The sequence below is a fragment of the Empidonax traillii genome, unplaced genomic scaffold, assembly GCF_003031625.1.
Source record: "Empidonax traillii isolate 1590-97213 ecotype Southwest subspecies unplaced genomic scaffold, ASM303162v1 scaffold322:size1131127, whole genome shotgun sequence".
Lineage (NCBI taxonomy): Eukaryota > Metazoa > Chordata > Aves > Passeriformes > Tyrannidae > Empidonax > Empidonax traillii.
In genome coordinates this window covers 697711-725321 of record NW_020955515.1, presented here as the reverse complement: position 1 = coordinate 725321, position 27611 = coordinate 697711, and the positions used below count along the sequence as shown (strand labels likewise).

The 27611-nt window shown below is 45.7% G+C and overlaps 1 protein-coding gene across 2 annotated transcripts in view; it reads right to left on the bottom strand.

Annotated features, from left to right (window-relative positions):
* SSH2 (slingshot protein phosphatase 2) overlaps positions 1–27611 on the bottom strand; it is a 91218-nt gene that overhangs the window by 57561 nt on the left and 6046 nt on the right. Inside the window, exons 1-2 of one of the 2 annotated variants that reach the window (XM_027891528.1) lie at positions 9525–9545; positions 4556–4599 (exon numbers count right to left, since the gene is read on the bottom strand). In XM_027891528.1, the coding sequence (XP_027747329.1) occupies positions 4556–4599; positions 9525–9533 (53 nt within the window). In that variant the 5' untranslated portion in view covers positions 9534–9545. Of the gene's footprint in view, positions 1–4555; positions 4600–9524; positions 9546–27611 lie in introns of those variants that run through there. The other variant, XM_027891526.1, reaches the window with a different exon arrangement.

Genomic DNA, 27611 nt, shown 5'->3' with positions numbered 1-27611 from the left:
TCTGAAGTGCAGTCAGGTGGGTATCACAGAATCACCCCCCTCCTCCTCACAGGGACCAACACACATCTCACACTGGGCCTCAGTTTGAAAATCCAACAGGTGGGCTCAGAATTTACTGAGGCTGTTGCCTACAAGGAAACATATGCACCCATTCCACTCACTATCTGAAAAACAGTTTTTACACTGTTATAAACTATAAGCTCCTGCATCGGACTGTGGTCTTCCGCTCCTACAACAAAGGTATTTACTCACAGCTTGAGACCTTGAGGCATCTTGGCACATCCCACTGTTATCATGGCAATAATCTGATTTGCTTTCCTTCCCAGTTCACTCCTGGAAGGAACTATTTTGACTAAAAGAAAATAAACCAGAAGGTAAGCATACTTGGGCTGCAAAAGGTGTGGTTTTCTTTTTGAATTGTATTTTAACGCCACGCTCTTGCCCCCCACTTGAAGAGGGGAGGACAAGCACTTTTTGAGAATATTTTCAGTTAACAAGCCCCAGATTTCAAGCAGGACCTAACTGCTTTCTGTGGCACCGGGAGGGAACGACAGGCTCTTCACCTTTACCTGAGCAAACAGACCTTGGTCCGACCCAGTGCCAGGCCATAAAAGTTCAAAGAATCCCTCTGAAGTCCCCAGCAGCCTCACCAGGCAGCACAGCTCACCCAAGTTTACATGCAGCAGTTACTGAGCAGCCTCAAAGCCACATTTCAGCAACCAGAGAGGTTTCAAGGCACACAAAAGTGGTAAAATAGTGATGGTGTGGAAAATAGAGGCACCATTTAAAACATAAACCCCAAAAGCAACTGGCAGATCCCGACAGCAAATCCAGCAGAGGCTGCAGCGCCGCTGCTGCCCCGGGCCCGGAGATGTCGTTTGTCAGCAAAACAAAGATGCTGAATCCTTAAAACCTTGGCACAGAGCACACAAAACCTGAATGTCAATACCTCAGTGGGTGTAAACACAACTCACAGCTCAATGCATGTGCATTTTAGGTAAATTTTAACTACACTGGGATGCTGCAAAGAGACTGTTAACAAAGATGCTCCATTAAGAGTGTATTCAGCCTGGCAGCAGCATGTCTGGGGACAGGAGAGATGTGCAGGCCAGGCAGCTCTACAGCCTCCAGACAACCTAATAAAAATGCCAGAAGATAGCTATGAAGGTAATAAATGTAATAAATAGATTGTTCAGGGCATCTGCTTATGCAGTACTCTGTCTTAGTCCCGTTAGCCAAGAGTTAGACAGCTAACAGGGATTGGCTTGATCAGGGACTCCAGAGCAAGGACCTGGATCCATGTCAGGACTTTGGGGATCTCCCCCATAAACTGCAGGAATGGTCACAGCTACAGCCAGGCACGGAAACCCTCCTGGGCTTCCAGAGCAGGGTCTGGATAAAAAAATATTTCAGCAGCCAAGATGGTTTTCACCTGGTTGTTCAGCTTCAGGTATTTGCAGCGTTGATTTGCTGGGATTTTTATTAGCAGAGAGAAATCTTTACAGAAATTAGGTCCTTGTTCACTATACCCAAGTACTTTCCTCAATAGGAAAGCAAACCATCCCTCTTTGCATCAGCACAAAGGAGTTTGCCAGGAAATGCCATTTCAAGCATCTCCCAAGGACAATTGCAGGGCACACTTTCAGAACTCTCTTTCTGCACTCTGATAGTGCTTTCCATCTTTTGAAGAAAAGCTTTAAGCAGATTCTGCTGATTCCCAAAGCAGAAAGCTCCTCACTCCATAGTAGTGCTGGCAAGTGCAGACTTGTTAGGTCATTTGACTGCTCTGTAGAGCAGGTTTAAGTTCAAACAGCATTTTCACACAGTCCTGCCTTGTCTGCAAGACCCAGGTCCATGCAGTCAGAGGCCTCTGTGGTGTTAGATCTTAAGCAGCTCCAGCAGGTCAAGAACTAGACAGATCATTTCATTTAGGTATGATGATCTTGATGCACTTCCTACAAGTTTAAGCTCCTGTTTGGAATTATTTTCTCTGCCTCTCTGGAGGACATTTTAGCCTGCTGCTCTTTGGAGCCTCAGCTCAACAAGCACTGGCCACTCCTAGTCCTGCTGCCAGGCTTTTCTGTGTGTTCCTCTTCACCTCAAAATATATCCCGTATCTCATCAGGGAGAAAAGATAAACAGCAGAAAACTTAACACCAGAAGCTATCTAGAAATTGCTAACCACGGGACTAGTAGAACATTTCTTTTGAAACAGCAATCCCTAGACTGTGCAGAGATGTGGGCACTCAGGAGTGGAGATGAAGGCTCTATGCTTCGGTCTCCAGCCACCTCTGTGCACCAACATCCTACTGAAAAGTTATTTTATTAACCCAAACACACTTTCAGGACTGTCACAGCAGCACCCCTGCGTTCAGTGTCCAGTTTCCAGGATCTGGACATGCCTGATGCTGCCCTGCTACGTTGAGGCAGCGTGTGAGCACATTTTACAGCACTGCAGGGGAGTAAAGGGCTCTGGTCAGAAGAATTTTACCAATAGCAAAGATCCCACCCCAAACACTGACCACTGACTGGAGCTGCAGCCAGGTCATTCACCTGAATGAAGCCTCAGGAGAACTTCACCAGCCTGGCCTTGCCCAGGCAGGCAGTGAGGAATGTCAGGCTGCTGCAGAGCTCTGCCTTGGAGACACTGCAGCACCTTTCCTTTACAGCCCAGCTCAGTCCACTGCCTTTTTACTGTCTGGGTTTTTAATAGCTTCTACTTGCTCTGTTCCCAGGGGTTAGACATACTCAAGCGCTGTTTATAGGCATCTGCTGCTCCTCCACAGCAGGACTCCAGGTTCACTGCTTACCCCGTTTGACTCTATTATTTTTATCCTCCTGTAATCAAACACATTTAACACCCACTCCCTTGTTTTCCCCAAGAAGGAGCTTGGTTTCAGTGAGGGTTCTGACCCCAGTAACAGGAGTCACGGAGTTCAGATCACCACATCAACAGCAGGTTGTCATTTCCTACGGCAGGAAGTTATTTCAAATATATTAAAAAAAAAAAAAAAAAAGCTCTTTTCAGACTTAACCTACAATTGTTGCTAAGTGCCCACAACAATGAAATAGCTCCCATCCCTTCCAATACATTATGTATACTGAGATCAAGTCATGAGTTGATCTTGTGACTGCTGGAAGGTCAAGAGTGAAATGAAAAATCGGAGTTTAGCCGAGTTCAATTTGAGCCTTTGGGAATTGTGCTTTCCAGCTTTCCCCTCAGTCATGAAAGCTGTAAAATGAAGAAACAACAATTCCTAATTCATCATTTAAGGGTGTAAGCCTGAAATAAACAGAGCAGTCACCTTCCCTGAGCCACACAATCACAGAACTACAGTGAAATCATGGGAATGTGCAACCAGGACAGCCTTTTCCTTTGCAGATTCATCCAAGTTGGCCTCAAACCCAAAGTCCAAATCTTGTTTAAGTATTTTAAACACTAGATATTATGGCTTCTGTTACTATCTACTCACACAAACAACATTAGGCAAAGAACTGTAACAGCCAGAGAGCTCATAAAGGGAAAACCATTTCACCTCCACTTCCCCTTTACTCCCTCTGGAGGGAATCTTAAGCCTTTCATAAAATAGGACTGCAACATTTTAAGCCAAGAAAGTGCTCCTGCCATTGGAGAAGTCACCTGATATATACAATTTTACTTTTATTAAGTTTAGCTGAAATAATTCTTTTGAAGGCTTAGAGGAAAGGAGACAAAGCTTACAAGACTCCAAGAAATCTTACCCTTCAGACTGTAACTACCTTATAAAAATCACCATTAACACTTGTCACCGTTCTATCAGCTGAGTTTCAATGTTTGTTCCTCCTGAAGCACCTGAAATCAGTGTTTACAAAAGGTGAACATCCCCCTGCAAAACGACCCCACTGGAAAATAAATCCCTGCAAATTCTCAGCGTTGTCCTAACTTTGGAGCAGATGTTGGACTCTCTGCACCAGCGGCAAATATCCACACACCCACTGAACATGCTATTTAAGCAGCAGGTGCCTGTATGGCACAGGATCCCCCTTGATGGCAGGGACTTTTTAACCAGAGAACAAGAGTTCATTAGTGTGGTTATGCCTCTCAGAATATTCTGGTGATGGACCAAACCCTGAGAAACAACACAGGACGCTGGAGGGAGCAAAGGGACACCACAGCCAGGATAGAAGCAAAGTCTCCCCATGCACAGAGAAGTGGAATATCACTGTTCCATTCAAACACCCCTTTGCTGGATGGAAACAACAGTCTGGAGAAAATGTTCAGTGACATCTTTGCAAGCTGTTCTGTACGTAAATAAAAATATACATATTTTTTAGTGTGTAATCTGACTTCTTCCATTTCCTGCTGCAGCATCCTCCTTACTGGGAGCATCATTTAGGTCACAGCCAAGTATGATTTTCAATAAGTTTTCATAGGACAGTTGTGCAACATCAGCAAGAGGCAGAAAATGATGGGTGTTTTGCAGAACATGCCAGAAAACCACAAAACCCCCTGTGGAACATTTCACACAGGGAGGTATCCTCGAGGACTCTCGTGAGCCTCAGGTGACAATCTTACCTTCTGGGCTGGGACCGGCATTCTTCTTCCCCACTGTCTGCCTCCTGCACACACAAGGAAAGGAGAAAATCAGTCATATGCTTTAACAGATGCAGAAAGCAAAGAACTTGCATTTCACTGGTTCAATTGTATAAGGCAAGGGAAACTCTCCCTGCCTCTGCATGCAGCTGTCACTAGAGAAGAACTCACTTTCAGCTCAGCTGTCACTTCATGTTCTCTCATAACCCTTTTAAAAACTCCACGCTACAGGAATTTTTGCCCCTGCAGGATTTTGCCTGCTCTTGCACGGACTTCCAGTGACCCCTGCCAAACAAGGCAAGCCAAGAGCCAAACACATCTGGGCAAAAACTCTGGGGGTTTTATTACCATTATGGAGATCATATTAATTCATAGTCCAGTGCCAGCGATCAAGTGTAAAAATCCTTAAAACCAGCAAGTAATAAACCTGACAGATAGGACTGGGTGAGCACAGATACACTAGAAAGGCGAAATTTGACATATTACGCTGCTTTAGATGAGAAATTAATATGCATAATCTCTAATGTGCTATGGAATTTTACCAGGCCTACCTACTACAGCCCAAAGCAATACCTCAGCAGAGAGATCTCAGCAATTAATTCTGCTTCACAGTACATTTACATATGCACTGCCAGGCACAGGAGATGGGGTGCACAATCTATTTTATTAGTGAGAACTTACTATGGATGTGCAGGTCTGCAGAGCAAAAGCATTTTAAAACACACCAAGGGTTCATTCAGGGCAGGGGCATCCCATGGAAACCAGAGTTCAGCACAAGGTGACACAGGAAGAAAAGAGAGGATTTTGCTCCTGGTTGCTCTGGCCTTCCCTCCCTCAGGTCTCCTCTCCAGTGGAGTGATCAGCTTTTCAACACACAAACCAGCAAGCAGGTGGGTGCAAGAGACCTGTGTCACTGTGATGGTGTTTGACACGAGGATGGAGCTGGATTTACAGCGACACAGTGACAGTGCTCTCCTCCCCAGCACTGCCCCTGGCCCAGACTCCTCTGCAGTGGGCTCTGATAACCTTCTCCAGTGAACAACCCCAGCAGGGGAGCCTATACAGCTCTTTTGAGAAGGGAAACACTCCTTTTCTCCCTCTTCAGTTTGCTTCAGGAGAGCGGTTTGGAAGATGCTCCACCAGGCGTGCGCTGCTGTTTTATGTAGCATGGCACACAGACAGAAACTAAGGACAGGGGTGTAAGGGATCCCACGGACTAGGGGAAGGCTGTGGAACGAGATAAATGTCAATTCCAACTGCAGTCAGTGGAAAAAGGAAATGAGGAACTGCATGTCCCTCAGCCAATGTTTCAGCCCCACCAACCTGCTGCCCAGGGCAGGAGGGGAAGGGAAGCACCAGGAGAGGGAGAGATTCTGGAACAGGCACATTCAAAAAACCTACAGACACTAACACATAGAAGCAACAACACACAGTCAAGCTCAGAAAAGGGGAGGAGTGGAAAAGTTCAGTTTCCATAAGATAACGGTATCAATGGGGGCTTTTTCCTGAGAATCTTTTGAACTACATTTTTTGTGCTTACTGCAGACAAAGATCCCATTCGGTTCACTTTTTACTACAGTTAAATGCAGACACTCCTACTGGATGTTCTATTTCACTCTTACTTAAATGATCTGGGTCTATGAGATATAAGAATAACTAGAAAATGCTGCTTGCTACTGGTTTTCTAAGAACAGAACTAGAGCCCCACTGCACCATGAAGCTGTTCACCTGGAACCACCTGCAACCACAAATTCAAGCTAAAACCTGCAGGCCATCTACAACAAGCAAGAGCTGGCAGGAATACCTTCTACTCATCATACCTTAGCATTAGCTCAGCAACTCGATAAGGGAGGTGGCATTCCTGACCCCTTGGAGATGAAAACACCAACGAGCTCCACAGTCAACAGAGGAGGAGCTGCCACATCATTCAGAAGGGTGCAGATGAAGAGCAGCCACCAGAGCAGCAGCAGCTCCACCAGAGCAGGGAGCCAAGCCCTTGTTCCTGAGGTGAAGCACCAGCATTCACTGGCAGGACACTCCAGGACTGGCCTTGCTAAAGAAGAATCCCACGGCGTGGAGTCACTTCCCATTATTCCAGCTTTTGCAACAATCACACTGGCTCAGGAGCTCTCTGGGCCAGACTGTTTGCCGTGCACAGCTGCAGACACAGCGCAGCTGTCCTGGCCATCCCTGCTCCCCACACAGCCAAAGCCTCCATGCACTTCATCTGTGTTGCTAAACTGACACCCAGGGACAGCAGATATTCCATGGATCGTGCTGCTCAGTCTCCCTCTTGGCCTATTTTGGCCTGACAGATGGTAACAGCAGCATTTTAGAAGTAAGACATCAAGTACTTCCACGCAGTTCGACAGTAAATTATCTTGCATGCATGGAGGCAGCAAGTACCTGCATTTCTAGAACGAGCAAAGTCTACTTCAGTCCCAAATACTTCTCATACCTCCTTGCCTTGCTCCTCTTGTCCTGAATTTGTAATCCTAATTACTGGCATTTCCCAGGAGGGTGTATATTCATTTCTCACCCCCGTTATGGGAAGTGCAGGCAGTGCTGCCAGAGTACAAGCTCCAGCTGAGTTCCTTGTGGGCTGACAACAAGCTGACTTGTGGGGGCAAGAGGAAGAGGTCAGGGGAGGGAAAGAGTTTAGCTCAAGACATGATGGGGTTTGCGAACAAGCCAAAGCATATCAGAAGTGTGTATTTGACTAGAGAACAAGTTCCTCAAACCCACAGTAAAGCAAAACAACCGAAAGAGCACTTGAAATCTCCACTGTGCTGCTCAGGAACCCAAGCTACGCAAACATTTTTAGTATTATAATGACTGACCATTTCCACATGCCAAGAAAAATCCTTGTCACAGCAATTGGCAAGCCTGGTATGCCATAGCCAAAAGTCCCACAAATGAGAGGAGAAGTTCCTGAAATATGCAGATCATTATCTTAGCTCCCCTCAAAATTCAGCCCTCCAGAGCTCAGTGTGGAGGAGGCCAGACATGGCCCAATTAGTCACCATCTGTCTCTGCCGAAGCTCTTACATCTCATGTCTCTTTGATATCAGACAAAAATGTAGCAGATTTGTGTGAGGAGCACATTTACTCAGAATATAGCTGACTGTCTACAAAAACAGAACTGCAGACAAGTGACAGTACCTGGGATGCTGTCTGGAACAGACCTAACCTTCAGCAAACTCCTTCCCTTCTCCTCAGCAACTCTGACCAGCCTGCAGCCCACTCCTTCCCTGTGCCTCATGTTGTGATCTGGACTTAAAATGGTCAGATTCAGGTTTCTGAATCATCTTCAGCCCATCAACTGTCTCCTCTGTAAATGCATCCATGAGAACATGGACAGAGGGTGTGAAAGAAGATACAGCCAATGCTCCTATATTTCATATATCTCACCACAAGTCCACGCTGCCATTCCCATCCTACAGCTCTCCGATCACTATAAAATTCTGCAGCTACAAAACATCCCAGTCATCTGTGACTGGAGCCCAAACGGGCTGCAATGACTCGTCATCCCGCTAGAGGGGAGGGCAGGACAGGGATGTGTCCGCTCGGGTGCAGCACCAGGGAGGAAATGACTCCAATAGAACAAGAGTCCAGCACTGACACGACCCCTAAAACCAGCCCCTTCACGTTTTCTTGCCATTTCCAGCGTATTTCCAAAGAAGGAGGAGTACTGCTGCCAGTGTGACAATTCACCATCCAAAAAGCACATCAAAACATTCCTTTCTGAGGACATCTTTGAGAAGGAACGTGCTTGGACGTCATCCTTGGACAAGAAACCCAGCCATTTGGAGGTGTGACCTGTGACACTGACCCACTCCAGCCTTCCCAGCTGCCTTTGCACAGGTGGGAACTGTGGATCCTGCCCCAGCCCCAGATTCCCTGTGCCCCTGCAGTAACCCGAGCTGTGACCGCAGTGACAGATTCAAGAGATGGCAGCTTCCACAAACGCTGCTGGGGGATTCCTGATGCTGGATCGATCCAGCCTCAAAGCAGCCTCCTCCACCAGCCTGCACGGAGGAGGAAGCTGAGCAGCACTGATGAGCTCCAGAGGGAGTCATGCCCTGCTTTCCTTGACCAGAAACAGAGGCCTCAGGGGAAATGGAAGGAATGAGTCGCATAGCTCTAAACTAGGCCACGATATTAAATGCAGTTTAAAGCGAAAGATGAAAAATTCCATCTCTGCTCCTTTCAGGCCATGTAGGACAGAATATGCAAAACATTAATCCTGTTTGTGCTTTGATCCACTGCCAACTATCTGTCATCAAAAGGGCAAGGGAGAGGAGAGAAATTTTGGAGTGCTGTTCTGTTCTATACAATGGGAGTCACTCCATGTCACGCAAACAATTCTGCTCTTATAAATCTCCTTTTTGCAGACTGATGTAATGATAAACAAGATTCAATCTCCATTCGTACGTAGAGGGACTGGAGCTGTCTGCCTGGATTTAACATTAGGAACATCACAGCAAGTTCCTGCACTGTAAGATGTGATTATTAGCCTAAGTCATGCGCCTCACAATCACTACATTTCTATTAACCAAGGAACATTTCACACCGACTACACCCTAAAACTACATCTTCCAACCCTTAAAAGAATTCCCATTTAATAACTGCTTGCTACGTGTGATTTTATGCCAACATACCTGACTGTACAGACAATGCCTGGGAAGTGTTTTTATCAGGAGTGAGTAGCCACAGCCATCAATATCAAGAGAGCACTGACAATTTGGACAGTTTTCACCAAAAGTCAACACTTTGCTCATAGCTGTGAACACTTCAGACACTACAGAACTTCAGTCCCCTTCTCCATTTTCTACATTTTGACTTCTTATTCACGCAACAGAAGATCAGCTAATATAGTTCCCCCAAACCCACAGCAACACTCAGATGTAGCCATGCCATTAGAGAGGCTTTTCACTTAACATGGCCAAACCTCCATCATGCAGACAGCTCCAGACCCAGGCTCAAAGGAGGCACTACAAAGGAAAGGACTGTAATTAATGAGCAGTTTCTTAGTTTCCTGCCTACTCTTTCCTTGGCTAGATCCTGTCCAGTTGTTCAGGCACACACCAAGTGCCTCGGAGCCGAACGTGACCTTTGCTGGGAAGAAGGCAGCTGCTTCAGTCCAGCCAGAGGCTGTGCATGCAGGCACTGATCCTTTTGTTAAACCATGCAAATGCTCCTCTTCACAGCGTCCACCAGTGTCCCAGTGTCCCTTTGTCTGGGCTGCAGCCACACAGAGCCCTGCACGCTGCTCCACACGGGAGCTCTCCTTGTGTGCCAGCAAGTATGAAGCAAGTCAGTACAAAAGCCACCCTCCCACAAGTATTTCCCAATGCATGGATAACCCAGGCTGGTTGAGCATTGCAGAGGGTGCCACCGCTGCAGCCACAGCCTCTCCTCTAATGCAATACAAGGCACACAGAGATAAGAGCATCCACCGGACGATCAGATTCCTTAGGGCTCAACTCAGCTCCTGACAGACACGTGGTGACAGTGGAGATGCCCTGGGGTATCCGGCATCTGCACGGCACTGGCACTAGATGTCCAACAGAATGGAGGCCCTTCAAGTCCAAGGGACCAGGATCTGTGCGTGGACATCACACAGAACTGAAGTTCAGCACCTTCCAAGATTAAATATTTGACAGATGCTGTGGTCCTATCAATAACCTCAAATCCTCTACTGGAACAAAGCAAGACAAATGTTTGAGTCGGATTGCCAAATATCTATCACACATTTCTGTAGCAGAGGGACTTCCCTGCAGTAGTCTGAGTTGTATCAATCTCTTAAATAAACTGTGTTAGCAAAAAGCCCACACATGCTGCATTTGCAGTATGGCTGGAGCGCCAGCAACAACACTGGCTGGGAAAATGAAACAAGGGCTGACTCCAAAACCTGGGCTGATTAAAGGTTCCCTTTCTCCCTGCAAAAAGCCCAAGAATACATACAAATTCACCAGCTAGAGCTTCTGGGGTTGGAGGGGAGATACAGAACCGTAACAGGTACCATTTCCAGTCTGACCACGTCTAGTAGCAGTTTGGTACTAAAAAGGGTGATTTGATCACAAAAATAATGGGCAGGCGGAGTTTGCAAGTTCCACAGCTGCAACATGGAGAACAAAACCAACCCGAAATCTGCAGCAGTTTGTGTGAACCAATTTATTTGTGTGAACCAATTTGGAAACCATCAACATTGTAGTGAAGTGAAGATACTCATTAACAGAGGATAGGTCTCAAAGCTGAACTGAAAACCAGTTCACTGCAGAATCCTGTGGTTTCTGGAGATGGTTAACCTTAACCATTAATAAAAATTATGAAACTAATTAATGAAGTGACCTAGCATGCTCTAGAGAGCTAGCTCACTGCTACTTTTTGGAATAGTTACATTTGCCATCAAACACATTTTAAAACAGAAGCTGCCACCAGGAAGCCTTTAAGTTTGGCTTAAAAGTTCTTCAGAATGCTGAGCTGAGCAAACGAGGCCACAAACGGGAAAGGGGAGGACTGTGCTGTGTTTTGCAGTGCTTTGGACTCTCCAAAGCCGTAGGGGTAAGGGGTAAACAAGCAGCTTTCTCCAGCCCTCACTGTTTGCATGGAATATTTTGAATGGATTTTGTTTTTCCTCCTCACATTTCTTCTGGGTTTGAGGTTCAGCAGCTTTCTGCAGCCAAGTGTTCATTCAGAGGTTGGCATTCCTTCCGGATTGTTTTCTGTATCACTTTGCTATGCCAGTAATTGGTATATTTAGGTCAAAGACATTGTGCTCCTGCTCGGGAGAGAGAAAAAAACAAGTTCCTTATCAAAGCTTTCATCTTCCCGCTGGAGAGAAGGGATTTATGCAAACCTTGTTTAGATTAGGCCTCACTAAAAACTGCAGAACCAAAACTCAAACACTTGAAGACAAAAATTACAAGCCTCCAACTGGTACAACAAGAGCCAGGATGAGAAATGCAGTGTGACACAGCCTGCTACACTACACCACAGGAACAGATTAAAAAGCAGATTACTGTCAGCTGCACTTCTGCAGAGAAACCAGCCTGCCTGATGGGGAGTACAACAGCTTTTGCCTTAATCAGAGACGCACCCAACGGAAAAAAAAAAAAGAATACAAACACTGTACTTACATATTCACATTAAATATTCCTACACCAAAGGTGTACAGTTTCTCTCTGAAACTGTAGCAACATATCACCCCTAGCCACTTACAGACACTAGGGAAAAGAAAAACCAGCTAAACTATTTATTGTCTCCCTGAACAGACCTTTCCTCTGACTTTCTGAAGGACTTTCAGCACTGCCTGAGTATGACAAAAAAGGCAGCTATTTAGTGTAATTATGATGCTTTGCTGGATTTAATGCCTCTCAGAACCCCACAGTTACCTGCCCTAATCTCCTTTTAGGTAAAGCTAATGACACTGTCCTCTGGAAATCTTAAAATCTAGGAGCATTTGTTTCCCTAGAACAATAACAGATGCTTGTGGTGATGGGCCAAGTGTGAGAAAACTCACTCACTGTATAAACACAGGCAGTGGAACTCCAGTTTTCATACTGGGGCCTGTGGCTGACGTCAAGGGTATAGTTTGACTAAGACCAAGCCAAAGATATACATGTGTACGCTGGTGAATCTCAGGGCAGGGCTTCCACACCACCACCAGTCTGTGATTAAAACGAAATCCCAGCTCCACAGGTTACCACAACGAGCAGCCCTTCATTATCCACTCATGCAGGCTGACACATTTACATGCATGAAATTGCCCCTCTGCAATTATGCAGGATGGACATTCACACCTCAGACCCTCTCCAGTCACTACCTGTTAATACCCAGGCCTTGCTCAACCTCCCAGTGCCCTCAGGAGCTTCCAGGGCAGCGTGGCCACGCACCTCCTCACCCACAGGGCTGACATCTTCACCTCAGAAGCTGGGCCTGTTTCCAGCTGGAGAGAGAGAGAGCCTCCTCAACTGCTGCATTAAAAAAGTGGCAGCTAGAATTAAACAAGATTGAAGGAGCCAGAAAAGCAAACTGGCTAATGAGCCAGATGCAGAGAAGTTGGAGACCTGGAACAGCAGCTGGTAATCTTTTATCATCCATGAGCAATACTAAAGCATTACGAGGAACAAAGACGTAGATCAGACGTGGCAGATGCACAACACCAGCTTCTGGTTTAAGTCAGTTTCCCAGTGACATGAAAAAACATTAAACGTGTTTTTAAAAAAGGGAAATATCTGGTTTTCACTCCTCATGCTGAAGGGCTATTTTTGGAGGAGGAGGGTGGAAGGAAGGGAGGAACACTGCAAAGGGAAGGGTCTTTGTCTTGCAATCAGCCATTTTCCTGTTAGCATCTAGTTTACCTTGGTGCACGCTCCTTTGTATCCCTGCTGCAGTTACCTCCATCAAAAAACAGGGAGTTATTCTAAGGCCCTGAGCAAATTAAAACTCTAGAGCTCTGACTTCTTCCAGAACGTACAGCAGGGTCACTAAAGCAATGCTGATCCGCCTGCTACATATATAAAATATAATATTCCCATAATGGGACAAGAACAGAGCTATTTGGATACCACCCTTAGTTATGTCATAGTTGTGTTCATAGAATAAAGCTGTGCCAGCACAGCCCTCTTGTTAAAAGTCTAATTCCTCAGTGGCAGCAGCAGCATAACCAGGCCCAGGTTTTTCATTTTGACAGCTCGCCTCAAACTCCACTGCTGAAATCACACCCGGCCATCTCCGAGGCACGTTTCAGCTGCACCTTCACCCCACACCGGCTCTGCAGGCTGCTCTGAGAGCCCAGGGCTGGCTGTAACACATAAGCATCCTTCTCCCTGCCAGAACGCTACAGGAGGCTCTCACCCACTCAGCTCCTCCGAGATCCAATCCCTGCAAGCCCCCGTCAAATCTCCTCTTGACGTAACAAAACACACAACACGGAGAATTAGGAGCAGCACAGAAATCATCGTGACCGACCCGAAATATAAGCCCTGGCAGCCAGGCCGCTCAGGGCCCTTGGCACATTGCATCAATAATTAAGAGATGATTTTCTGGATGAAAGATATTCTCCAAGGGGGAAGTTATTTAACACTTACAAAGAGGAAATAAAGACTCTGAGAAGGCGGCAGAGCAACACTCAATCTTTCCAAATTCCACAGTGTTCAACCTTTAGGAAGCAATGTGGAGAGGAAGTCATCAATATTTCAGATTCTTTACATTGCTTAACCTGAAACTGTGCTCAACGGTACAAGTTGCAAATTATTACCTAGCAATTGTGAGAAAAATAACAACAACAACAAAAAAAAGAGGTATCCAAGCAACTGCATTGTACAGCGTGTCTGGATGCAGCAGCATCTGTGCTGGCACTCGCAAGCTTCTCTTGCATAACCCCGGATTCAAGCAGGAGCACGGCCGGGGAGGCTCTGCTCTGCTGCAGTGACATATCTAGAACAGAAGTGGCTGGTAGAGCTTTAACAGCAGGAGTTTAGACCTGATATCAGAAGGGGAATTGGCAGCAACGCCTCTTCACCTCCAGCCTCCACTCCAGTAGGGAAAAACCCCGAGCGTTTCAGGAGAAACTTCAAAAGGAATAGCTGGGACAGCTTTCTGTGCATGCAGGACACAAAGCAGAGCCTGTGGAGAGCAGAGGGAAAGGAACGCCTGAAGACATTCCCTGGCAAGACGCTGCAGAGAGAACCACAAGGTACAGGGTGTTCTCCTTGTTCACATCGGGCGTCCCCGGGGTGCACAACAGCCTTCCCAGCTGCCCCACTGCTGCTAGAACTGGGACACAACGGAGATAAACTGCTCGGAATCACTCACTTCTGTACCAAATACACCCAGGTATTAGTCACTTGTGGTTGGAGCTTAAGCCAGAGCCATTTTCTTGCCTGATACGAGCTGGTTTTTAGTCTCTCGTACACTGCTCCTCCACTGTAGAGCTCTGCCTACACTCTTCAGCTCTGCACGCCTACAGCAACTGGAGATCCAAGGGTCTAAGGAGTTTCTGAGGGACTAAAGCAAGGCAGCAAATATAATGACACCCTGTCAACTGGGGTTGAAGAAAAAGGAAAAAGAAGGAAAAGGAAAATGAAGCAGAGGAGTAGAACAGGGTTTTCTGGATGAGTCAAATATGAGCAGAACAAAGTTGCATAACGAGTGACCCTTGACTTTTGTTATTTCTCCCAGCCAGCTCCTCCAAAAATCTATTTGTTATTGTTTATTTGGGTATCAGTCCAAATTGCTGTGGGAGGAGAGAAAAGGAGAAAAGGAAATGCTGTCAAGCTATTAATTCTAGTACTGTAGTCAGCCAGCACTCTGCCACTATTAACAAATCTGTGTCCTGTTTACTGCAACACTCTCTAGAGCCTGAAAGTTAAATACAAAACCAGATCTTAATTAGCCTATGGCAAAAGCGACTCCAGCATTGTTTCTCCTCAGCCAGGATGAATTCTGCCTTTGCTTATTTGCCCAGTGCTCAGTCCAGACCTGCAGTGTCGTGTCAGGTCCCTCTGGAGAGCACAGGCAGGAGCCAGGGAAGCAGGCGTCAGGCGGGCAGCACAGCTGGGAGCATCACTCCTGAAACTTGAACCTCTGAGAAACATTATATTGCAATAAAGGCCAGGCTGTGTCAAAAGCCAGCAGCGACTGGGGCTGCCATCCATCCTCCCATTCTCCCCGGACAGAAGTCACTTTCCTACACGAGTGCATCAGTAATAGGAAAAAAGCTGTGCTAAACCAGAATTCAGAGTTATGTTTGGTTATTTCTCCCTCTCACGATGCAAGTACCACTGGCAGCAGGTACAGCTTGACCTGTCAAAGGGACATCCTTCCACACAGCCACCTGCCCTCACTCTGTGCCAAACCTGGCTGTTCCCTGGAGCAGGAATGTTTGAGGCAGAAGCCCACTGCCCAGGACAGCCTTTAGCGGCAGAAGGACAGAAACACTGTGCCAAAGGCAAAGGAATCACATTAGTCTTGGCACAAGCCTGGATTTGCCTGACCCCAGGAAGTTCAGTGGATGTATCAGATTTGTGGCCCTGCAGTACTTGTCTGTATAATCCCAGCCTCCTTTGTGCCATCTGTTTCCCCTTCGGCAGACTGGCCATTAGAGACTCAATGCTAAAACTCCTGTCTCCTTAGTAACAGGTTTTTGTTGATCTCTCCCGCGCCTCCCAATTTTTCTATCAATCCGGTAATCTACCAGGATTTTCCCTGCAGGGGATACATAACAGCACCAGTGGAAAAAAAAAATATATGGGATGATAGAAGCACTTAAAGGCAAGGGTAGAAGGTGTAAAAGGGGAGTGCATGAAGTTAGAAGAGTTACAAAGTCTTATGGAAACCAGATGTTCTCATTATACTGGAGCAAGCCACCAACACACCTTCTGAGTGCCGGGTTTGAGATCTCATCTGAGCACTCTGTGGTTCACTGTTTTTTTCTTAAGGAGTTGCCAGTTATGAACTGTTTCCCATTAAAACACCAGTCTTGAGAGAGAACACCCTACACCTACCCTGCAACCCCCAAGACCATCTTCTTTAATATCTCAAAGGTAAAAACACTGCCGATGTCAACTCTGTGCAGGTAAGGAAGGACTGCATTTCCTGTCTGTAGAGACTGGCTCTCTTACAGCAGGTTTTAAGTCAGTGATTGCTGGCTGCTTTTGGTTCATTAATCCTTAAATCCCCACACTCTCTTCTTGAGGTTAATCCAGTTAAAACTCCCCTTTCCCTTTGGCTAGTGCCTTGCATAAATAACCACCTGAAGAGCAGAGCTGCAGAAGCCAATGCTCAGAGTACAGCACTTCCCAGAACTTTGTCCCACTGCAAGAGACAACACAGAATAAATACTTGCTGCTGCCTATGCCAGAAAGGGAAATCAAGATTAGCTAGGTAAGGGCAAAAGGCACTCCTTATGGATCGCTTAAATCAGCAGGAATCAATCATCCAGTCCAATCCAAATCCCCCAGTTGCCTTCTGCCTTAAGATAACTAGAAACAGGTTTATGCTATACTAAGATAAAGCTGCCTTAAACCAGTGTAAGCCCTTATGTGAAAACCTCCCTTTTTTGGGCGGAGAGGAAAACTTGCCTTTGAGGTCAGCTCTAAATGAGATACTATTACAGCCATATAGGCCATGTGGGATTTGGAAAAGCAACACTGATCAGCAAAAGAAAATCACCTCTGTAGATTTTGCCTGGCTGGTCTGGCCCAGGCAGCTCCCTCGGCACTGAGCCCGTGGGCAGGAGAGTGAAGGCAGCACTGGGAGCAGGGAGCCAGTCCTCCCCCTCAGCCTGCAGGAGAGGCCAGTGCCATACACAGTCCAGCACACGCAGACCACGAGGACTGGCTCATTACACAAAAGCATCACCAGCCTGACCCAGTGAAGATGTGTACAGAGAGGTGAAAACACACCCAGTAAAGGCACGGAGGAATCCCAAGCAGAGTCTTGCCCATTCCCTCCCATGCAGGGCAGTACAGAGAAAGCCAGGAGAAGTGGCTGTGTGAAAGCCTGGCTTTTTCTGACCATTCCCACTTCCAATGGCACTTGTCCCCTGGGAGGGGGCCCTGGGTAACCTGGCACCCTCCCCTGCACAGGCAGTGAGCAGTTGCCACAGAAATCCTTAGGCTGGGACAGGTTTTAGGACAGACCACACGGATCCTGCCCCCACACCCTGCATGTATCTGTGTGTCTTACTCTCATTGTGAAGCTGGGCCAGAGGCTCTGGAGCAGCAGCACCGCCTGCCAGAGTCAAAACACTGCACATGGGCTCCCTGGTGCTTGCCAAGCTCTCCAATCTATGCACTAGAGCCAGGACTCGGACCATAAGCTCTTTGTATTCCTGGTCATTCACAACCAAGAGAAAGAGAAATCTGGTTTTGAGGACTGTTTATCAGCCTCGTGCTTCCAAGATCCTCAGCCTTGAGAGCAGTGAGAATGAACAGCCCCCTCAGCTTGCTGCCTAAGCAGAGGGGTAGCAAGCAGAATACGCATTCTGCTTCCCAGGGTAGAAGTGACTGAGGTAAGGGGGTGTGGGGTAAGAGGACAGCACAGGCAGCCCGATGCCTGCCCAGCTCTGCTCTGCAGCACGTTTCTGACTCCATTCACATGGATATGGAGAGCTGCTCAGTCCCTGGTGCATATTTAAATGCTCATTCTGAATGGCCGATTAGTCAGAAGTGGAATGTTTCTGCATTCACGGAGTAGCTATTTTAAGATTACATTATGCTCTCTGCTTCCATTAATAGGTACATTTATAAAAAAAAAAAAAGGAAAGGCGTTGCACCCAGTGATGCATTTGTCTCGGACCCGAGTGCTGCACGTCCAGACTGCCAGTGCCAGCAGGGGAAAGCTGATGAGTTGTGTTACTGACAGGCCACATTCTTCTTCCCAGCCCCCGAGATCACCAGTCACCAGGCTTGCCAAATCTTGATGGAACAAGTCAAATCACTGTGCACAGAGGCCACCTCTGCTGCAGGCCTGTCAAGCTGCATCTTCCGTGGCTCTGTTAAACCTCCGTGGAAGTCACCAAACTGGGGGAAGTTAAACCAGACGAGTGCAGCTTCTCACGTGTCCTGCAGCTCCCGAGGAGGCTGACCCAGATACTCTCATTCCACACACCAGTTTCCCTGCTCGTGTTGCCCGTGCTCCCAGTGCCGCCTTCACTCAACCATAACCAGTGCACATCTTATCACCCTGGTGCCTCTGGATCCCCTTTGCGTCCACAGACATCTGACAAGCTGAAAGTTCACAGGAACTTGTTTTGGAGCAAATAGAGAGCTCTCAGGCTTTTTAAGCTAACAAAAATCACTAAATGCGGTCAAAATTTTATGCAAAACAGAGGCAATTTTAGGAAAATACACGTTTATGTTTGGCCAAGACCAACCCCTCCCAATCTCTCCTGTGTGTGTTAGGAGTGCAGCTGCATCCATAACATTCACACACAACCCACCCATCCACTCTAACTTCCAGATTTGTTTCTTCTGCCCTCTCCAAGCCTGGGCTGCGACATCAGGGTTTGATCAGTGTGGTTTTCTGACAGGGGGGACTGGAGGAGATAAGAGCACAAACATGGACACAAGCACTTTGCCAAACAGCACAGAGAAGTTCTATGCCAATGCCACGAGGGAAATTATTTTAACTCCAAAAATCAGTACTCTTAACACAGGGCAGATTTGGTAAAGAGTCAATTTTCTGTCAACAGTTTTGCTTTTACTAACGAGTTTATTCAGATCATTTTGAAGATCAAAGCCACAAAATCTAACAGGTACAGGTATAATAAATCTCATTAAAACCAGAGCAGGTCAGCCCTCTGATGAACTTAAGCTGTAGATCCTTCTAATGCTCTTGAAGAAAGCTCGGGTGACCAGCCAAATGAGGATTCCCTCAGCTCACAAATCCACATCTTCTGAGCCAAGTGGAAATACTGTATGAGCTAAGCAAAACAGAGTTTTGTGTGTGGGTTGGTTTTTTTTTTTTTTTTTTTTTTTTTAAAACAATGTGAAGAGCAAGCAAAAAGCCTCAGATTATGCAGCAAAAATAATAGAGCTGAAAATAAAATCCAACTTGGAGGAAAAAAGGTGGTATAAAAACATTAACCGGTGTTACTTTGATGTTGGATGCAAATCTGAAGAAATGCATTGGCCCACACAGACATAAAAACTACCAAAAAAAAACCACCCAAAAAAACTAATAGTATGTGAACTGTAGAATACAGTTCTGCTGTAACATGATTTATACCCAACAGCAGTTGCTGTATCAAAAGCAGAGGTGGAAATGCAGTAGTAGCAGCATATATATATATATATATAAAATATATATATCTCTGAAAAACAGTATTACATGGTGTCAAGAAATTAAATAGAAGGATGCCCAAATGCTTGAAAGCACTGCTTTAAACAAACCTAATACGAAGTCTGACCCTGTGAGTCCTCAGTCCTGGCAGGGCTCTGCTTCCACTGCACAGAGGGGGAATGGACCCAGACAACACGCACAGGCAGCGGGACAAGGAGCTGTGCAGGCTCACTAACAGCACTTAGAGTGCTCCAAAACTTCTGGCCATTGTGGAGAAACAGTAAATTCTTGGCACAAATACAGACATTTCAGATTTGTTCATTTTACTGCAGTAATAAAGATATTCCTTTACAGATGCCACAGCTGATACGTGCAAAAAATGTGGAACGGAAAGATAGTTTCTGACTTTCTCAGTTAAAACATACCCACCCACCCACCAAGGATTAAAAAAATCTCTTCCCCCAAGATGTCAAGATATTTTACCAAAGCACTGGGTTTTCCTGGTGTTTAACTAGGATAGTAACAGAAAAACCAGGCTTTTAATGCAGAAAACATTTCTGTGAAACTATGGAAGAGGAAGAAAATCCTGGACTGCATTTAACTAGTGAACAAGGTCACAAATTAAGTAGTCTGAGAATTTCTAGTGGCTTAGCCCTGAAATAGTTCCCTTTTTTTCCCCCTCTCAACCCCCTCCAGTACTTATCTCAAAATGCAAGACCAACAAGAACACATGATACAGCTGCATGGGTAGGGGCAAATACATGGCTGAAGTCACAGGAGCACATTCTTCAGGGCTCATGAACCATCACATGACAAACATCACAAGAAGTCAATTTGCTAAACTCAATTCAAATTCGAAGAAGTTAATAATAATAATAATAATAACAACAAAACCCACACTGGAAACGTCTCTTAGGAAGGGAGAAGCTGCATTTGAAAAGAGAAAAATAAACAACAAAGACAAGATCAGTTCTCATATTATTTGAAACTTGATTTTTAGTGCTAGGTACACAAGCTACTATTGCTTACAAGTCCCTCATATGTACTTGTAGTTCTACAGCCTACAGCAAACAATAAAGTTGACCAGCAGCCAGTGCAGACCTTATCAATAAGCCTCTCACAAACATACAAATATTTGAATTCAATTGCACAGACTTGAGCTAAATCCCTTCTGATTCTGCATGTTTGAAAACCAGCAGCCTGTTCATTTACTATAAAGCTTAGAGGTAAGAGTGACTTCTTTTTCAAAAAGAGGACATGCAATCCAGGACAAGCAAGGATGTTCCTTCTCCTTGGCTGTCACAAAGCACTGACAGCTATTCAGAGCATACACAAGCTTTGCTTCCAGCTCCAGCCAGACAAATGGAAATAAAAGCAGAACTACCTCTTAACAAGATGGCACTGTACAAACTGATGATCACTACACTTTATCTGTACTCATTCCTGTACCAGGACAAAGGAACTTGGTTTTTTTCTTTTGTAATTTCATGAGAGCCACTTTCATCGGAAAGTGTCTCAAGGCTATGCTAACATTTTATCCCGACAATTTAATTAGGGATTGGTCCAGTTCTAGTGCTCAGCATTCAGAGATCCTGAAGGCTCTGAGCTGTTTAAAAAGGTTGCAGTGATCTGCAGAGCCACCATCAAACAGATCACTGTAGACTCATCCTTGGGATTAAGTCATCTCTATTTGTGAGCCCTTATGTGACGCTCTGTTACAGAGCGTAAGTACTGCATGAAAGCCTCTTCAAGGCCTTCACCACCATCTGTGAATTACATTATTAACAATGGTATGAACTTCCTAAGAGCATCTGGTTCTCTCCCCACCCCCTTCTCAAATCACTGCAAAGAGCTCTTCAGTATCAAAACAGGCTCAGGCAAAGCTGTTTTCCTCTTTCCCATCTTTCCCCACCTCCTCCCGCCCTCCAGCAGCAGAGGATAGATGGGGGCTCAGCTCTCCATTTCCGTGCCCTGCGTGTTTTCTGCACCACTCTTGTAATTGTTACATAAAGATGGACCAAACCAACTCAGCGATGTGTGAACCACAGGCATTTTACTGGGAAAGGCGGAAGTTTATTCCCTCCTTTTGCAGAGGCAGCATCTGAAGAACGCTATGAACTGCTGAGGCACCACGGGGACTGCACATTCCCACCCCGGGACTCGCTTCCCACCAGCACAATTCCTGACATTAACCAAAACCAGGCAGCAGCCATTCAGCCAACTTGAATAGCTGCTGCTTTAGCAGTAACTTTCTACACGCAAAGAGGTATTTTGTCATCCCAATCCTCCGCCCCACCAAGGATGTTTCAGAAGTTTATTCTGAAATCATGCCAGCTTCTTGTAAACAAGAAGGAGGAAGAGGCAGCATTGCCCGGGACGCTGGAGCACACTCACTCTCCACTGAACTTTGCACAGAGTTCACACCAACCAGCCTCCTTGGCTGCTCTAAGGGATTGTTTACTCCTGCAGGACCAGAGTTTTCCTATCTTGATCTTCAAACCCAGTTTCTCCTCTTGCTCTAAACACGGGGCTTCCCATCGCCTCAACTCCCTGTGCACTTCAGCAGCAGTTTGTCCACTGTTTTGCACAGAGCAATTCTTCAGTTGCACAACAGCTTGCAAATGCAGGCATCGTTACAGCCCTGTAAGACACAGCATCTTCCTCTGTCTGAAGTCAGCAGCAGTGTTTCTTGAAAGAAAAGAGCAACACTATGGGCAGCTTCTTAAAGACTTGCATTCAGCAGGAAACAGCATCCAAAACTAACAATCCTGCAATATGCAGTAACAGGCAGAAAATCCTGGGCGGGGGGGAGGGAGACAAAACTGTTCCTGCACAAATTCACATGAACCTTTCTTCTAACATGCTGTTTCTCTCATGCCCATGATTCAAATAAATAATCAGATGTTATGTTGGGGTGCTCAGACAGCAGCATCTAGAACATACTCCTACTGAAATTACAGGTAAATAAAGAATTTCTTCAAGTTTACAAAATAATGGGCAAATTTGTTTATTTGGGGTCAGCATCATCCTATGTGCCCAAATCCATGCTCTTTGTGTGGGTTGTAACAGGAAGGCTGCAGTTACTGCTGACCTCAAGCTACATCAAGGGAGGAAGCCTTTCTGCCAGGGTTTAATTTCATACTGGTCCCTCTGCTTTGGATGGTGGGTGAGGCTGAAGATGGACCACTACCCAAACTCCTGGGAAAGGACACGGCTGTGTTTTAATGCAGCCATTTCAAAAAGCCAAGAGAGCCCTTAGAAAATCAAGCGGTTTTTATGAGTGGCTTTAGAAGGATGATTTAAGGACAGAATCCCACTCTTACTCCCTACAGCTTATTGGGAGGGGTGCAGGGACAAGAAAAGCCAAGAAACTGGCAAGTCTTGGAGCACATCAGTGGCAATTAGAGACGGGCTCTGCCAAGCCCAGCTCCCAGCATACAGTGGGAGCACAGCATCTGATCAAGAGGATTTCTATAACATCAGCATCTGGAACAACACAGCAACTAAATATGGAACAAATGCCCGTGTTTCAAAGAGTATGTACAGGTGACCATGTAATCAAATTAACCAATATTTTGCTAAATCAGTGCATTCAATATTACCCGATGAGCTCATTTTTGGAGGCAGTTCAACGCCTCACTTCTAGGACTGATGTCAGTGTCACATGCTTGGAGAGGATCAGTCTGCAGCTGGATATTTTAAAGCCTTCTATTAGGAGCACAGAGAAGTCAGCGGATTTCAACAGCATCAGCTAAAGAATTTGTGTCTTATCACAACAATTTAGCCACCAGACCCCACTGTCAATATCTCTGTGAGAATATCAGGCTATTTCAGACAGTTCCCCCTCCCTCCACTTGAAATCACTAGACGGGAACTCAAGAGTGCAGCAACTGAGTTGTGTTTCAACAGAGAAAGTTGTGTTTCAACAAAAAAGGAAATCAACAGAAAGACATGGAAACAGGAAACTCTTGCTGATTCTGACTGCCTCCTGATAAAATAATTAACCTTTGAGAGACTAAACTCAGCCGTTGTAAAAATACACAAACAAACAAACAGTAGCAGGGCAAAGGATGCTGAGCATCAGTAGCACAAACGGTTCAGGCAGCAACATTCAACCCCAAGTTCAAATCCCATTCACTCACAGACCAACTGTGATGTCATCTTTTATTCTGACATAAAGCAGGATGTCACTGAGGTTCAGTGGCAAGTGTTCATGCAGGATCTGTGAGGTCTCCACACTTTGATGCTCTCTGCTTGCACTTTGTACCCACAAGCAGGAACAGATTTGCATTACACAAATAAGCAGTGTCTTCATTGTGCAACCGCATGCGACTTTTTTGGAGAAAAACAATGCTGAAATACAAGGAGTGCTGTGTGCATCAGGCTGCAGAGTGGGTGGCAGTGATGTTGTCGGAAAGCACTCGGCACCGCTTACCTCCACACCCATTGACTTCAGCAGAAGGCTACATACGAAAAGTCTCTGAAGATGAAGCTGAAGTGTTCCCTAACCCATGGCGCTGTCCATACACTATACTTAAGAAAGAGACAAAACAAAAACCACACAAGTGAAGCAGCATGAAATTGCAGGTTTGTTTTGTTTTGTTTTTAAAAGACTCCCTGTTCCAGTTAAGAAATCAGACTATACACCCATCAGTTGTGAGCAAGCCCTTCCCCACACCATCTGAGCCTTTTGCATCTCTGGAGCGTAGGATGCGAACCACGGTATTTTACTGCATGCTTACAGTGCTCCCAGAAGACCTTGGATGAAGATGCCTTAAAGCTTCTCGTTCTGCTCAGCTGTTAAATTGTTTAGTGAGGCTGGCTGGGTTAGTCAGGGGCTGTACCAAAACCCACAGCCCTCACGTGCAAGAAGGGAGGTTCCCCGGGAGCTTCCCTCCATAAAGTTCACAAACTCCGCCTCTGTTTTGTGAGAGTTCAGTTCACCCTCACCCAGGCTACAAGCTGCACTTATAATAGTTTTTTTTAAATTTCAATGAATGTGACGTCCCATATGCAGGATTACAGAGCAATGAGCAGCTGAGGCACCTCCAGAGGAACTGGCACAGTGTGACAGACCCTCCTGGCACTGACCCCACGGGTGGATAAATGCACTTGGTGCACAGGCTGCAGCTGGGGTCAGGGAAGGTTTTTATACCCGAGACAAACTCCCTCACAGTGTTCCAGCAGTTAACTCCCAGAGGCCTGTGACTATTTTCAGACTGCAGTTTTTATCCCGGGCAGCCGGTGGAAGAAAGGAGAGACTAAAGGAAAATAACAAGATCCTTACATGGACAAGCTCTCATTTAGCTGCTTGTGGTTCAGCAAAACATTCCCTCTCATTTGAAGATGAGGTTTATAAATTCAGTGCACCTCAAAGGTTTCAGAGGGAGCAGAATGCATCCTTCATTCCAAACCCATCCCATTTGCAGCCAGAACTCCTCTACACAGACCTCAATTTTTTTTTTTTTCAGAGGTTTGAAGCTCTTTGGCAGTTGTGTGCAGCTCGGACCAGCCTGCACATTTCTCTCTTTCTCTCTCTCTTTTTTTTTTTTTTTTAAATTTTAGACTTAATGTAGCATGTACTCTCAGAAAGGTTTACAATGCAGCCTTTTGTAGTTAAGTTGCTCCAAGCTGGGCCACTGCCAGGTTGTTATCAATGACATTTTAAGGCAGATGAATGAAGTTCTTATTACGGTGACAAGCAGAATTGTGATATGGCACATGCATACACTGAAAGAAGAGAGCTTGCTATTAGTTTGTCAGGTTAATAAATAAATAGCGATTTCATGAATAAAAGCCTTTTATTAGGAAACAAACGAACAAAATTAATATTTATAAAGCTTTAGTGCTTTAGAGCACCCTTTAAAACAAGATTATTCCATTTCAGTCAGAGCCACCATCATGGATTAGAGATTCTTGAACACAGCTTCCCCTCCCAATTCTCTTATCATAGCAGTGCAAGGCACGAGGCAAAGCTGGGCCTTCTGAAATGTTCAGGCCAGACTCAGGCCTGTTCCACTGCTCTGTCACGAGTAACTCCTCAGTTTGGGTCTGACAGTATCAAAGGCCCGTGACAGGAAACATTTCTGTGACATCTTCAGGGCTGCAGCTAAAGGCTGCACCTGCTGGAAGAGCTGCTGGTTCCTTCTCACAGAAGGAAGGTCTCACGTTTTGCACAGGGAGCTTCCACAGCACACGGAGCGCTGACCCCACGCAGAGCCAGGGGAGCGATGCCAAAACGCCTGTTGTCAGTGCTCAGCTGGGAAATCGCTCCCCATCTGCCCCCAGAAACCATTCCTCACTAATGCCCTGTTGATATCTCTCACTGCTTCAGGGCTCCTCAGCATTTCCCACAGCGTGTGCAGGGAACGTTCACCAGCACAGCAAAGCCTCAGTGTGCAGGGTGTCCTACGTCACAGCAAGCACATGAAATTCTGACACGTACAGATCACTTCTCACCTCAAGCTGTCTTTGCATTTACTCCCTTCAGCTCGAGGTCTTCTCTGCTCATCTGTCCTAAACCAAACTTGCAAGTTTAAACTCCAAACAAGCTGAGTAGTTTTGGTTTGGGTTTTGTTTCGAGGTTTTGCAGGGATGTTTGTAGGGAGGGGGTTGTTTAGTTTTGGGTTTGTTGGTTTTTTTAATATTTTACTTTTTAAATGAGGCACTTCCCAAGTTTAGGATCAAGATGTGAACAAGTACTCAAGCTTAAAAATTTATTTTGGCTCATGCCATCTTCTCCTCAAATACTAAAAAAAAATTGTCAAACTTTTCCCTTCTCCTCAAGGCAAAGTCAAGTCTGAACTTTCTCACTCATAAGAGAACCAGACAGAAACTGCCCCAAAATAACCATCTCAGCCATCTACAGTCAACATGAACAGATCTAAGTTAAACAGAGCTTCCTCCCGACAAGAGCAGTTTCTGGTGTATGTGTAAGAGAAAAAAAAAAATTCCACTTCAGAGACCAGAAGTGTGGGTTGCAGAAGCCTGTAGCACAGTTCTTATCTTTGCGGCATGAAGCACCATTTGAGATCAGGGATCTGTAAAATGTTTGTGAAAAATATCCATTTCACCCGCTGAGATTATGCAAACCCTATTCCAGTCACACTATAAACGTTAACTCGTAATGCCTCCTTTGCCTTAAAGTTTATATAACTGTGCCCAACTTTGGGGAAGGCATTTGAAAATATGCTCAGTTCAGATCAGTTTGCCCTGACACTCCTTTACTCGAGATTCAGGAGCAGAGAGAAGCTGCACAGGACAATTCATTCCCAGGACACCACTGAGGCAGTGACACAGCTCAGGGACACGATGACGGGTGGACGCAAAAAGCAAGAGAAAATATATTAAGATTTGATTCCCACGTGCAGCTGCACTGACAAGTTCACGCAGAATTAGACTCGACCCACTCTACAGGGGTAGCTGCTGTCTGAAGATTCATTAAGAGCTGGAATTCAGGCTTAGACATTCTATTAACTGCTGCAGAACCAAAATACTACCAAGGAGGAAGAAATGCCACAAAGAACAAAAAAGTCTAAGTTGTCCTGTTTCACTTCGCTTTTCGAAGTCACAAGCTTGCTCTCCCACATAAGCACAACTCAGCTGAAAACAAAAACAGAGGAAACTCCCAGTAACGAAACTCACTAGATGTTACATAAGAAAAATATTTGTTCAGAAAGTGAATTAAATCTTTGTCAACCATTCTGCAATGTTAAAGGGCAAAGGGGAGGGCTGTCATTTCAAGGTTGGCACTTCACTCAGAAAGACAATATAAGCTGTTCCACACCACATTTCGAAGCGCTGTATTTAAATACTGTGGTTACAGCACCTCTGAAGAACATGCCCAGAGCTGTTTGTCTTTAAACTATTTTAAACTGTTGAGGAGGACTGCGGAAAGGAAAACAAAACCAAAAAGACAACAACAGAAACAAAGAACAACAAAAAAAGAATCAATCCTTATTCCAGAAACACCTTTATCTCGTCACCTAGCATTTCCTCCTGTAACTAGGTTTAGCTCCTGTCTGTAGGTCAGAGAGCTGAGTCATTTCCCTGCCTGCCCCACAGCTACTCATGAGCTAAATTTTCAGTGTGACACCCTGTTTCCTACAGAAGATGCTCCAGAACTGCAGCAGGCTCAGAAGGATACCTGCTACCACACAAGAAGCTCACAGACATCTGCTGACTCTCTGCAGTCCTTTCAGTAGCTTCAGAGACCCATGGGAAACTCCATCTTCAGATGGATTGA